At 30.7% G+C, this 13039-nt stretch overlaps 2 protein-coding genes and 1 long non-coding RNA gene across 3 annotated transcripts; all 3 read left to right on the forward strand.

The window, feature by feature from the left end:
* The first annotated feature begins 353 nt into the window (after positions 1–353).
* LOC109160855 lies at positions 354–1147 on the forward strand. Its single transcript, XM_019309100.1, has 2 exons — positions 354–398; positions 569–1147. Exon 2 carries the CDS (start codon positions 577–579, stop codon positions 1072–1074), a length of 498 nt encoding a protein of 165 aa, XP_019164645.1. The 5' UTR covers positions 354–398; positions 569–576; the 3' UTR covers positions 1075–1147.
* A 6288-nt stretch (positions 1148–7435) lies between these two features.
* Positions 7436–7930, forward strand: LOC109160798. The gene has a single exon (XM_019309043.1). It carries the CDS (start codon positions 7436–7438, stop codon positions 7928–7930), a length of 495 nt encoding a protein of 164 aa, XP_019164588.1.
* A 1047-nt stretch (positions 7931–8977) lies between these two features.
* On the forward strand, positions 8978–9642 carry LOC109160859. The gene is made up of 3 exons (XR_002050819.1): positions 8978–9073; positions 9210–9281; positions 9388–9642. It is a non-coding gene; the product is annotated as an uncharacterized LOC109160859 (long non-coding RNA).
* Positions 9643–13039: the final 3397 nt, after the last annotated feature.

The following is a 13039-nucleotide window of genomic DNA, read 5'->3' on the forward strand; positions in this document are numbered from 1 at the left end:
GTGAGTAATTGTGAAACTGTCGTCATAGCTACTTAGAAACTAAAATTAGAATTAACTGTTTTACATGCTATAAAATGGTGATAATAATAATTTAGACTGCGTATATTTTTAATTAATTTTGCCACATTATAATCTAGTGGACATCAAATTATTCTCTCATATAAGAGGCTAGTTGTGGATTCGAGCCTTAGGGTGGAATTGACTCCCTGCATTGATTCCTGAACCACTATATTGTGCACTCCACCCACCACATTAAACTTCCTCAACAATAAAATTAAATTCCTTTCTCTATTATATTACTTAGCCTCCATGCATGCAGTCCTGATTCGAAACAAGCAAAAACTACAGCAGCTTCAAAACAACAGCAAATACTACAGCTTCAACAACAGACCAAATAGGTATTTTAACTTGGAGTTTTAAGATTCTAGATTCTAGATTCTATATCCATTTGTATAGGTATTTTACCATTGTCTGATCTTGTTTGATTATCGTTCCATCCTAGTATCTGATCTGTCTATATATTATATATGTATATATGTATGTTTTGAAATCATATCCCTGAGATCAGAAACAAATATGGCATCGGTGGAGACGGGAAACATGAGTAGGGAGGGCGAGAGAGTAGATATGTTACCAAATGGGGAGCCGGAAAACTGGATGGAGTACTTTGAGTTCAAGTACTCAAGGGACACACCAAGTGATGCCCGCAATGCGGTACTGGTGGTGGCGGCGCTCTTAGTCCAAGTCACCTATCAAGCTGGGATCAATCCCCCAGACTACATATACAAGAATAAACTTACTCCTGAATTTTCCACATTTTCCCTCACTGTCTTCTTGGTGGTCAATACTCTAAGCCTTTCTGCGGCAATGACGACGATTGAATATCTGACGGAAAACATGCCCTACCAGAGAGAGATGAGATTAGCCACTTTTTGCATGATGTTTGGGTATGGCTGGTCTTCATGTAGCACAGAGCCGGTCACTGTAACTAAGACAGCATTTATCGTAGTCGCTTCCTTGGTACCATATCTAGCTAGGTCTGTGCCTAATAAGCTCAAGAAATGGTCTAATTAAGACATAGAGCCCAGGGTGTGTTACGAATTAGGCAACAACTGCGGGCGATCCCAGTCGTAGTTTATCATCTAATCTAAAAACATAATAAGTGTGGACGGAGGTTATACCCTTTATTTATGTCTCTTTTTTTCGTTAAGTTTTTTGATACATTATGCTATAAAAGTTATACTATGTAATATTTTGGACAAACATGCCCCTACCATTATAACTTCCGTTATCTTTTCCACTATTGTTATTATATATATATATGGACATATATCCACCATATACTTTCTTGTATATTCTTCAATAATAATAATATATACACATTATATATTGGGGTTATATGTTAGTTATTTCTTAAAAAATAAATATCAAATTTATAAAATGTTTTACATTATTATTATTATTATTATTATTATTATTATTATTATTATTATTATTATTAAACCTAAAATTTTAATATAAAGTACTAATATTGGGCACCTATTTCTTGCGCATCGTGCATAAAAAATATTAGTATAATATATAAGTAATAAATGTATGGCAAAAATTTGTGTGAGATGTCTCACTCACGAATTCTTGCCCATGAGACGGATTGAATTTTATTCTAGATATCTATGTATAAGTATCACAATAAATACATATTATATATATATATATATATATATATATATATATATATATATATATATATATATATATATATATATATATATATATAGAATTAAGTTCCAGTTCGGGTAAGTGTCTCCCGTGCGATTGTGCGAATAATTAATGTGCCTGAATTTTGTACTTATTAAGATTCTGTATTTTAGGCAAACTAGAATTCCTTCTCCCCCTTCTCGTATTATTGAGAATATATCATTTACGGTTCTTATCTTTAACTGCGACTCTTTTTATATATATATATATATATATATATATATATATATATATATATATATATATATATATATATATATATAATACAATGAATTGATCAATAATAAAATCATTTTTAAAACTATTGTTCTCATCACACTCAATTTTCATTTTTGGGCATGTTTCATACTTCAAATTTCAAATAAGATGGTATTGATAATAAAAAGAGAAACTATTTAATTTGGTTTCTCCACCATTCATCTTTCATCAAAATCTTCTTTTTATCCATCGACAAAGTGACAGAGGGCCATTGATATTGGTCCCAGGTAACATAATTAATTAGTTTATAAGTTAATTTTGACTTATTTAATCACTAGTAGCTGTTTAACTTGGTTAAATAATCAATATGATTGTTTAATTAATTAACTTTTTGTAACAACTTATTGTTTCAAAAAATCAAAATGCAAAATGCTAGTCAAAGTATCTTTTTCGATTAGTTTTTTGAGAAAGTCATTTTGCATGTAATCAGCTAATAGCTAATTTACCAAACACTTTTCTACAATCACCGAATGCTATCAACTAATTAGACCCACTAACTCAATCAACTAACAACTATTTACCAAACTCCCTATTACCATTTGTCACTTAGCTTCCCAAATCCTAGGCTGCTACTAGAAAAGCAGAAAAATAATAGAAATTAGAGAAAAAAAAAATTACAAGAAGAATAGAGAACCAACTTACAACTTAGCATGCAATGATATGTTCATCTCCTTTTTAGGCATAACAAACAAGCCATAATCAATTTCTCAAGTCTCTAGCATATGCTTACACAACATTTATTTTTCTGTCTCACTTACTATTGGGTGGGTATACCAGACCTCAGCTTAGCATGGCAGGCACATGAATTTCTCAACTCATTTCTTACATGCCTTTACATAATTAATTTGTAATAGAAACATCAAATTAATTTACAGTTAGCTAATGAATATAAAACAAATAGTTATGATGCATATCACACACCATATTATATTAGTGAAAAGAGAATGTGGGTATTTACATATCAGTAAATATATAGTTTAATCATTATACCATGGACGACCATGATTAATTCACCTTACAAGGTGGACCATTGACATAAAGTAGCCTAGATGATAAGGTATATGCTAATGTCTTAAATGTCATGGGTGCGGTCCGTGCAGATACTAAAACATGAATTTTCAAATAAATTTTCATTTTCTTGGGTCTTTTTAAATATTAATAGTAAGATTATAATTGTGATTTATGACTTATGAGATTAACTTTTAATTTCTAATTCTAATTGAATTCTTTATTTGTAACATTGGAGCTTTTTTTTTTCCCTCGTTTTTTAATATTAATATTTTTGGCCCTTTTTAAATATTAATAGTAAGATTAGAATTGTGATTTATGAGATTAATTTTTAATTTCTAATTCTAATTAAATTCTTTATTTGTAACATTGAGGGTTTTTTTCTTTTTAAAATATTAATAGTGAGATGATGATTTATAATGTAAGTGATTTATATATTCAAACTATTATATCTAATTAATTATGTTTCCTATTTTGTTTTGAATATTTTTATTACGTTTTAATGTATTTTATTCATCGATCTCTAGTCAATAATATTTATGACCCAGTCTCTAAGTATTTTAATTTTTTTTTAAATATCTCATTAATTTTAATCTTTTGCCTACACTGAAAAAGATTTCTGAATCTCCGTAAATTGTAAATGTGAAAGTCCACTGAACAAAATGTGAAGTTGAGGCTGTGGTCGTGCCAGCAGTGGATTTTGCGATTTGTAGATATTCTATCATTCTATGGCTAGACTTGGAGGTTTGGAAAGTCAAGAGGTCAATGTGAAATTGTCATTGTCATACTAATATAGAATAAGATGTTTGTTATTTATATGAGAAAATATAATACTTTTGAAGAAAAAAAAAAGTAATACTTTTACATTTTGATCTGATTTAAAAGTATTACACTTTTTTTTATAAGTAACAAACAATTTATTCTTAAGTAGTATTGCAATTTCAAAATTAATCCGACCTGTCTTACAGATCCTATTATCTCACACAAGTGTGACTCATAAATTAAATGCTAAATAATCCAATTAGATCCTGCCACATCAAGAGGGAAGATTAGGAGGGAAGTTTTTAGGAGAGATTAAAACTCGTGATCTTGTTATTAAAAGTTTGTATTTATATTTTTAGGAGAGATTAAAACTCGTGATCTTGTATCCTTAGACATCTTGACTTGGTTACTCCCAAGTGAAATCCACCTTTGACTAATTGGCTTTATATTCGACAGTGTATCTAAACTGACACTGTGTCACGTATTATTTTTATATTACCAAATGAATATGCAATTGAATTGAAATGAAAATGTAGTTGTGTTGAAATGAAACTGCAGTGTATATAAAATGAAACTGATTAACAATTCACATATTTGACTAAATTGAGTGTATATTGTTCAGCGAAACTGTAGTTATATCAAAATGATACTGTAATTGTGTTGAAATGAATCTGCAGTGTATATAAAATGAAACTGAATAACATTTCACATATTTGAGTGTATATTGCTCAATGAAACTGTAGTTATATCGACATGATAATGTAGTTGTGTTGGAATGAAACTATAGTGTATATATAATGAAACTAAATAACAGTTTCACATATTTGAGTGTATAATATCGAATGAAATTACAGTTACATCGAAATGAAACTGTAGTGCATACAAAATGAAACTGAATATGTTATACAATCAAAGTTACTTTTTGCAGACTGCGCGGAACAGGTGCCGTTTCTTTTCATTAAAAGAAACGACACCGTTTTGATGCATGGACCATAATGCATTGTGAACCGCAGTCCAGAGTATAATTTGCCATATTAGGATGTTACATGTTTGATTTCCAAGCCCTTTCCTTTTATAAAAGAAAAAATCAAATTAAATGATCGAGTGAAACAAAAATGGAAACTAATTTTATTGAAAATGTGAATCTCGACAAAATTAAATGTTAAGATGGGGTTGTGACTTGTGACTTGACTTGGAGTTGACAAAATGACTAATGTTAGGCTGTCTTAGAAAATGTGGCGTTTTTTTTTTTTAAACTTAAAAAATATGATCTGTAATTAAATTTTTTAATTTTAATTTTTATTATTATAAATATTGTTTATTTTATTATTAGTTATAATGTAATTATTATAATTAATTAGTTTTTGTTATAAAACGTATTCATAATTTTAAAATTCATTTTACATGTTATAAATTTGTCAACTATTTTTCTAAAAAAAATTAATATACACGATTAGATTGTTAAATTAGTTAAAACAATCAACAGTTAATACAATTCACTAGTGGCTAATTATTAATTTTAAAAAAACGTGAATGTTACACTTCCTCCTTTTTTTTTTTTTTTTCTTTTTTTTGTAAAAACACAATTAGGTGGGAATCAAACCCACATTATCCCAGAATCTTCTCGCACAAAGAAAGCTCATTTGCCACTTGAACTATCTTGTTGGGTTATTACACTTCCTTCTAAACCTGCGTGAAAAATTTTAACATTGACGAGGACTATTTAGTTAATTTTATCCCTTAATTATTGATATTTATTAATTTTTATTCTTGATTTTTAATTAGACCATAAATGATCTTTTGATTATTAATTTTGTTTCAAATTTGATCTTTCAGTTAAATATCAATTTAGTAAGTATTAAATTTAAGGATAATTTAATGTAAAAATTAAAATTATGAATTTTGAGCAACTGAAATCAATCTTCACTTTTTATAGAGGACCATGTTATCATTTGATCCGACCGTTTAAATATAGATTTTGTATGCCCAACAATGACACAGTGCTTTATCGTTCCTTATTAGGAAGACATACCAAGATTCATGTTATAATTTGTGGTTATATTTATCAATGCGAATGGCGTGAAACTTTTAACATGACATTTCTATATCCATTTCATTACGATATACTATTTAAATATAATATTTTGTGTACTGTGAATATATAAATAAATAAATTGTCTAGTACATGGCATAAATAAATCGTAAAGTAGAGGATTACAATTTTCATTGCTTGAAATTACAAATGTACGATATATATAATATTTAGAACAAATGTTCTGTATTGAATAAGATAAATAAATGAAAAGATATAGATTCGAGTATATTTTTACAATAAAACGGGTAGTCTTCGAACTCGAATTTAAATATGTTTATGCAACCCGACCAGACACATCTCTTTGATGCCATGCACAAGCAAACTCACTTCCACCTCTTGAATTAAATACATTCGCGAGACATTCAACATTGCTATCACTTCCATAAGAGTGTGATAAAAACTTTGACATTTTTAAAACTTTAAAACCGAAAAAAATGAATTTGCCATATTGAACTTCAGAAAAATAAAATATGTAATTCGAAATTCGTCATTGCTAAATATTTTGTGTAGAGGATCATGAATGCAAACGAGAAGATTTATAATCGAAGTTGTATAATACATCCAAAAAAATAAAATTGTAATGTTTTATTTGTACATGGGCGGTCAACTATTGCGTTGACAGACCACGTGATAGCTGACAGCCACTTGAGCTGTCAGCGCATTGGCTGTCACGCGCTACACATGACAGCCCACATCGGCTGCCGTGAAGGCCACATGGGCTGTGAGAGTGTGAGGTATCACATGGGCGGACAGCCCATGTATGTACAAGAGAAAATTAATTTTTTTTTTTGGATGTATTATACAACTTGGGTTATAAATCTGCCTATTTGCATTCGTGAAATTAAACAGAGCATATTGTACAATCGTTATACCATGCACCAGGGCGCACATAGTACTGTGCGCCCTGCACCTCCCAAAACGATATCATTTTGTTACGTTGTTAAAAAAAAAAATTTCTTATTTCGAATGCACAAAAACTCATAACAGAATGCACATAATCTAACATAATACATAATACATATAAATTCATAATACAATACACATAAATTAACTTTTAACTGAATACACATAATGAGTTTGGTTAATATAATACACATTACTCTTAACTGAATACACATAAACTCAAACACAATGCACATGAAATTTTAACTGAATACACATAATGAGGTTTGGTCTGAATGGACGGAATGACATCTGCATAACGTCAGCATGAATCGCGCACGTTTTGTGCCTGAACGCATAGCCGCATATTGCTATGTGCGCCGTGGTGCACGATATAAATTGCCCATATTGTATCCCTTGATCTCTCTCTCTCTCTCTCTCTCACACACACACACACACACACACACACACATACATATATATATATATATATATATATATATATATATATATATATATATATATATATATATATATAATATTTTATATATATAATTTTATATATATATGCACATGACCTTATCGTTCCATGCTAGTATCTGTGTATATATAGGTATATATGGATTATATGCATATATGTATGTTTTGAAATCCCTGAGATCAGAAACAAATATGGCATCGGTGGAGATGGGAAACATGAGTAATAGGGAGGGCGACAGAGTAGATATGTTACCAAATGGGAAGCCGGAAAACTGGATTGAGTACTTTGAGTTCAAGTACTCAAGGGACACACCAAGTGATGCCCGCAATGCGATACTGGTGGTGGCGGCGCTCTTAGTTCAAGTCACCTATCAAGCTGGGATCAATCCCCCCGACTACATATACAAGAATAAAGCTACTGAATTTTCCACATTTTCCCTCACTGTTTTCTTGGTGGCCAATACTCTAAGCCTTTCTTCGGCAATGGCGATGATTGAATATCTTACGGTAAACATGCCCTACCAGAGAGAGCTGAGAATTGCCGGTTTTTGCATGATGTTTGGATATGGGTGGTCTTCATGTAGCACAGAGCCGATCAGTGGAACTAAGACAGCCTTAATCGTAGTCGCTTCCTTGGCACCATATCTAATTAGGACTCTGCCTAATCTCTTCAAGAAATGCTGTTAACACAGAGGCCAGGGTAACACCTGCGGCGATCCCTGTAGTTTATCATATAAGTAATAAATGTATTAATACCTTCAATGGTCCTTTGAGTATTAGCGATTTACCTGCTATGGTTATTCGAGTTTTAAATGATCTTTTGGTCCTCCATATTTTAAAAAATAACTACCTGTAATCCTATTTCTTAAAAAAATTCGAGTTTAAAATGACCACGAGATGTCCTAAAAGGACCACTGGTGAAAGCTTGCAAAGGGTTTATGGAATATCTTATCCGGACTACAAAAGCTTAAAGGTGACATTCAATCTTTCTGTTCTTTAAAGGGTTTTCCAAATCTGCAATTAGTTGCAATTTTTTGAGTAGTTGATATCACAAATTGGTATTTTGTTAGTTTTGCAGTCAACTAATTGTCAGTTCTTTTCTACATTTACTGCTGTGTTCATGCTATATTAACAAGACTCAGTTTTGGACATTGTTACTTCTTTCCCTTTACATTTTCCAATTTATTGTTCTTCCATAGGTGGTACTGATTTATTTTGTTAGCTTTGTTTTTAATTATCACTTTATTTATTGACTTTTTAAAATGCCCTATGGTAGTATCTACATTTTTGGCTGTATTTCTTGCATGATCAAATGGTATTTTGTGTTATGATTTCCTAGGTTGCACTCTCACTTTAGTTATTGACTTTAAAAATGCCCTATGCTATTTTGTATTAAAATAAATGGCCTTGATCAATATTCCTTGGTCTACGTTAAAATAAAGGGTAAAATTAGAAATTTAAGTTTTGCAGTTTTGCACTACTACAATTTAGAACAATTTATGATTCCTTCTAGTAATCTGCACACATATTTCTTCAAATTAGGCCAAAAACGTTCATCTTCAACTTCATCCACAAACTTTCCAAGGTAAAAAAATTTGACATTTTAGTTGATTATCCCATATTTTGATTGCAGGAGAGTAAAAACTTAATTTAAACTTTTACTAACGGTAAATTTATCATATCTATCTCATTGGAGTGACTGCTAGCTATACTCTGTCTTGCAATTTGAATATTGAACAGTACATTATGTTTGATTAGCTGCGTGATCGGATTCATGAAGCGGGTTTTCATGTTGATGTTGATACATCTGACAGGACAATCCAGAAAAAAGTGAGTAAAGAACGGATATACTAGAACTTAGTTTTATGAAACAGAGTTTATTTTTATTTTGCATGAAACACTCAAATCGTAATTTGATGTGTGATTGTTTGTTGATTTGGATTACTGACATTCTGGATCGATACAGGTACGGGAAGCTCAGGTTGCGCAGTACAACTACATATTAGTGGTTGGTGAAAAGGAAGCAACCACTGGAGAGGTTAGCGTAATTGTATAGATAATAATTTATATCGCGGTAATTGTATATTGTCTGCAACGATTAGAACTAAAATTCTCAACACCTCTCTTTGGTTGAATTATACCAGGTTAGCGTCCGAGTGAGAGACATTCCTGATCACAAAGTGATGACGGTTGATGAACTCCTGGCTCACTTTAAGGATTTAATGGCATCATATAAGTAATACATTCCTGCTTGTATGCCTTTTTATTTTATAGATCGCAGTCATTCAGTATGACTTTTGATTGAACATGGCATAATGCAAAAGATCATTTTCTTCCAAATTCATCCACTGTCACGGTATATTATCTGCTTATACATACAGGATTTTATTTTATTTATTTTTTAGTTTTCATCTGGAAACTTACTTTTCAATATTACATGTGATGCCCTATTATATATATATATATATATATATATATATATATATAGACTTGAGTTTAAATGAGGACAAGTATATTATAGAGGATTGAGGACAAATGTAGTGTGTGCCATTAGTCTGTATGTTGTGTGCATGGCTGAATGAAGTCGTGTGCCGCAGTTTGTATGTCGCGCGCATAGATTTATTAATTAATAGAGTCTGAGTTCGAAACCTGATGTTTACATGTATTCCTGTGTGCCATTATGTATTTAATTGTGTATCTGATATTGATTTGTTGTGTGCCCATTATTTGTCCTCATAGTCCTCTATATATTGTTGTCCTCATTTGAACTCAACCATATATATATATATATATATATATATATATATATATATATATATATATATATATATATATATATATATATATATATATATATATATATATATATATAGGGATCGGGTGAGGGAGGGGCTTCCTGTGCGCTTAAACATTTATTCTTGATTAATATTACATTTTCTAATATAAGTATGATATTTCATTTTGATTTGACCCGTTTCACGAATAATGAACATTTAATTTAATATATTAAAAATGAACCTTTAATATATTAAAAATGTGGTTTACCTTCTAAGGTGAACTATGGTCCATGTTATAATGGCACAGTTGTGTGGATCATAAAATTTGCCCATTTGTAGACAGCCTTGACAACAACATGAATGTTCCCATTTCTTGTTAGCCTTTGATCAAATATTTCAATACAATTATACGATCTCTATACTACTATATGCTGGAGAATTAGAAGCCCAAGTTATATTACACTCATTTTCCACTTTTGGGCATGTTGTTCATAAAATTTCAAATAAAGTGGTAGTGATCATAAAAAGATAAACCGTTTGGTCTCTCCACCATCTATCTTTCATTAAAATCTTCTTTTTAACTAGAGTAAATACCCAAAATGGTCCCTCAACTATAGCTAAATTCACAAATTGGTCATTGACTTTCAATTTTGACCAATTAAGTCCTTAACTTTGCAATTTTAACATAATTTGGTCCTCTGTCTATTTGACCGTTTGTTGACTGTGATTTTTGAGGATATATATGTAATTTCATGGTTCATCGTCGGGTTTTTAAGGTTCCGGTTTCATTTTCAGACCACACTGTTACATTTTAATCCACTGCCGAAAGCAATCTATCAAATCCGGTCGCCTTTCTTCATCCTCCCTTTGGATTCAATGTAGTTGAGTTCGTACCAGAGCGAAGAAGACGACGTGTTTCCGAACCGGTGCAACGTCATCCTAGAGGCCTCAACGTGCTCCGACGAGAGCTGAAGGTTCTTCTGGAGATCGTCGATCACGGTCAACAAATGGTCAAATAGATGGAGAACCAAATCGTGTTAAAATTGCAAAGTTAAGGACTTAATTGGTTGAAATTGAAAGTCGATGACCAATTTGTGAATTTAGCTATAGTCGAGGGACCATTTTAGGTATTTACTCTTTTAACTATTGAGAAAGTGAGAGAGGGATGCATGTATAGAGGACCATTTGAACAATTTCTAGCTGAATGACCGAATGTTTGCCTAGTAGCTAAAGAAAATTCTGACCTTAGTTGAGAATGGTATAATAAGTTAAACCATTTTAACTTCAAGACAATACATAATATGAACTTAAGAAATCATGTTCATTTTCTTAATTTCTGTGGACAAATTATGAAATATGATCTAAAGTTTACATCATAAAATTAAACTTCATGATAGAATTTGGATATTATTTTTTATTTTATTTTTTTAAATTTTAATAAATAAATAAATTAAAAATAAAAAAAGGTACATGTCAAACATGAGAAGAATTAACATGTTAAATGTCAATTTGGATTAAATTGAACAATTTTACTGATTTTGGAAATTTGAATGGAGGTTTTTTTTTTAAAAAATTTTTTTTTTTTTAATTTTATTTTATTTTATTTTATTTTTTTACATGGGATCCAATTGTACTATTGATTGACTTAAGGGGTCAACTTGACCATTTTTCTTTTATTTTATAAAAAAGAATTTTATTTTTAGTATATTTATTATATTGGCATTTTATTTTCAGTGTACTCAGATCAAATGTTAATATAGCCAAATTTCTTTAAATTATTAAATTTTTGAAAAAAAATAGTATTTTTTTTTTAAATACTCATGATTTCTAAGCTCCCACCACCTGAGTTCAAACTTATGACCACCTATTTGGAATGGTAATCACGATGTCATCATATTACATTTGGAGTCACATTTTGCCATTGATCTTGTAAATTCTATCGGCCACATTTGTTCACAGTTTTGATATATATACATATATATATATATATATATATATATATATATATATATATATATATATATATATATATATATATATATATATGGATGATCGAGTTTTGGTGCGGATATAAGCCATTGATCAAATCTAGATCAAGGGCTCAAATCAATGAAAGTTAAAAAAAAAAAAAAAAACACAAACACACACACGTCCTGCATTCATCTTCTTCATATTTACTCCAAAGATAATTCCACAATTTGTTATTATATATATTTTTTCTTTTGAATTATATCATTTTGAACTTGGGAACCAAAAATGAAAAAATTAACTATACTGTTGAATGAAAAAAAAAAAAACTGTATAAATGACACACCTTAAGAAGGCTAACCTTAAGCATTAAAATGGCACACCTTAAGTACACAAATCACACACCTTAAAAACACAAATCACGCACCTAAAGTTTTAAAATGGCACACCTTAAGCATATAAATCACGCACCTTAAGAAAGAAAACAACACACTTTAAGAAAGAAAATCACACACCTAAAACTTTAGGTTGACGCACCTTAAGCACATAAACAAAGCACCTTAAGAACAGAAACCACGCACCTACCTAAAGTTTTAAAATGGTGCACCTTAAGTTTCAACAACTGACGCACCTTAAGCATACAAATCACGCACCTTAAGAAGGAAAACAACACACATTAAGAAGGAAAACCACGCACCTAAAACTTTAGGCCAACGTACGCACCTTAAGTTTCAACAATTGACGCACCTTAAGCACACAAATCACGCACCTTAAGAAGGAAAACCATGCACCTAAAGCTTTAGATCGACGACACACTTAAGTTTTCAACAACTGACGCACCTTACACAGTACAAAAACCACGCACCTTAAATTTGATCTAGATGCAAAAAGACAAAATTGACACCACATTTTTTAAATCATTGTTAATCCTGGACGTTGATCTAGGCTAGATCAATGACTCGGATTTAACTCCACAAATGCACGAGACAAAATATGGCTTGGATATATGGTTAAGTTCTTGTGCGGACAGTATTCTCGTGCGGTCGTGCTG

The sequence above is a fragment of the Ipomoea nil genome, unplaced genomic scaffold, assembly GCF_001879475.1.
Source record: "Ipomoea nil cultivar Tokyo-kokei standard unplaced genomic scaffold, Asagao_1.1 scaffold2921, whole genome shotgun sequence".
Taxonomy (NCBI): Eukaryota; Viridiplantae; Streptophyta; class Magnoliopsida; order Solanales; family Convolvulaceae; genus Ipomoea; species Ipomoea nil.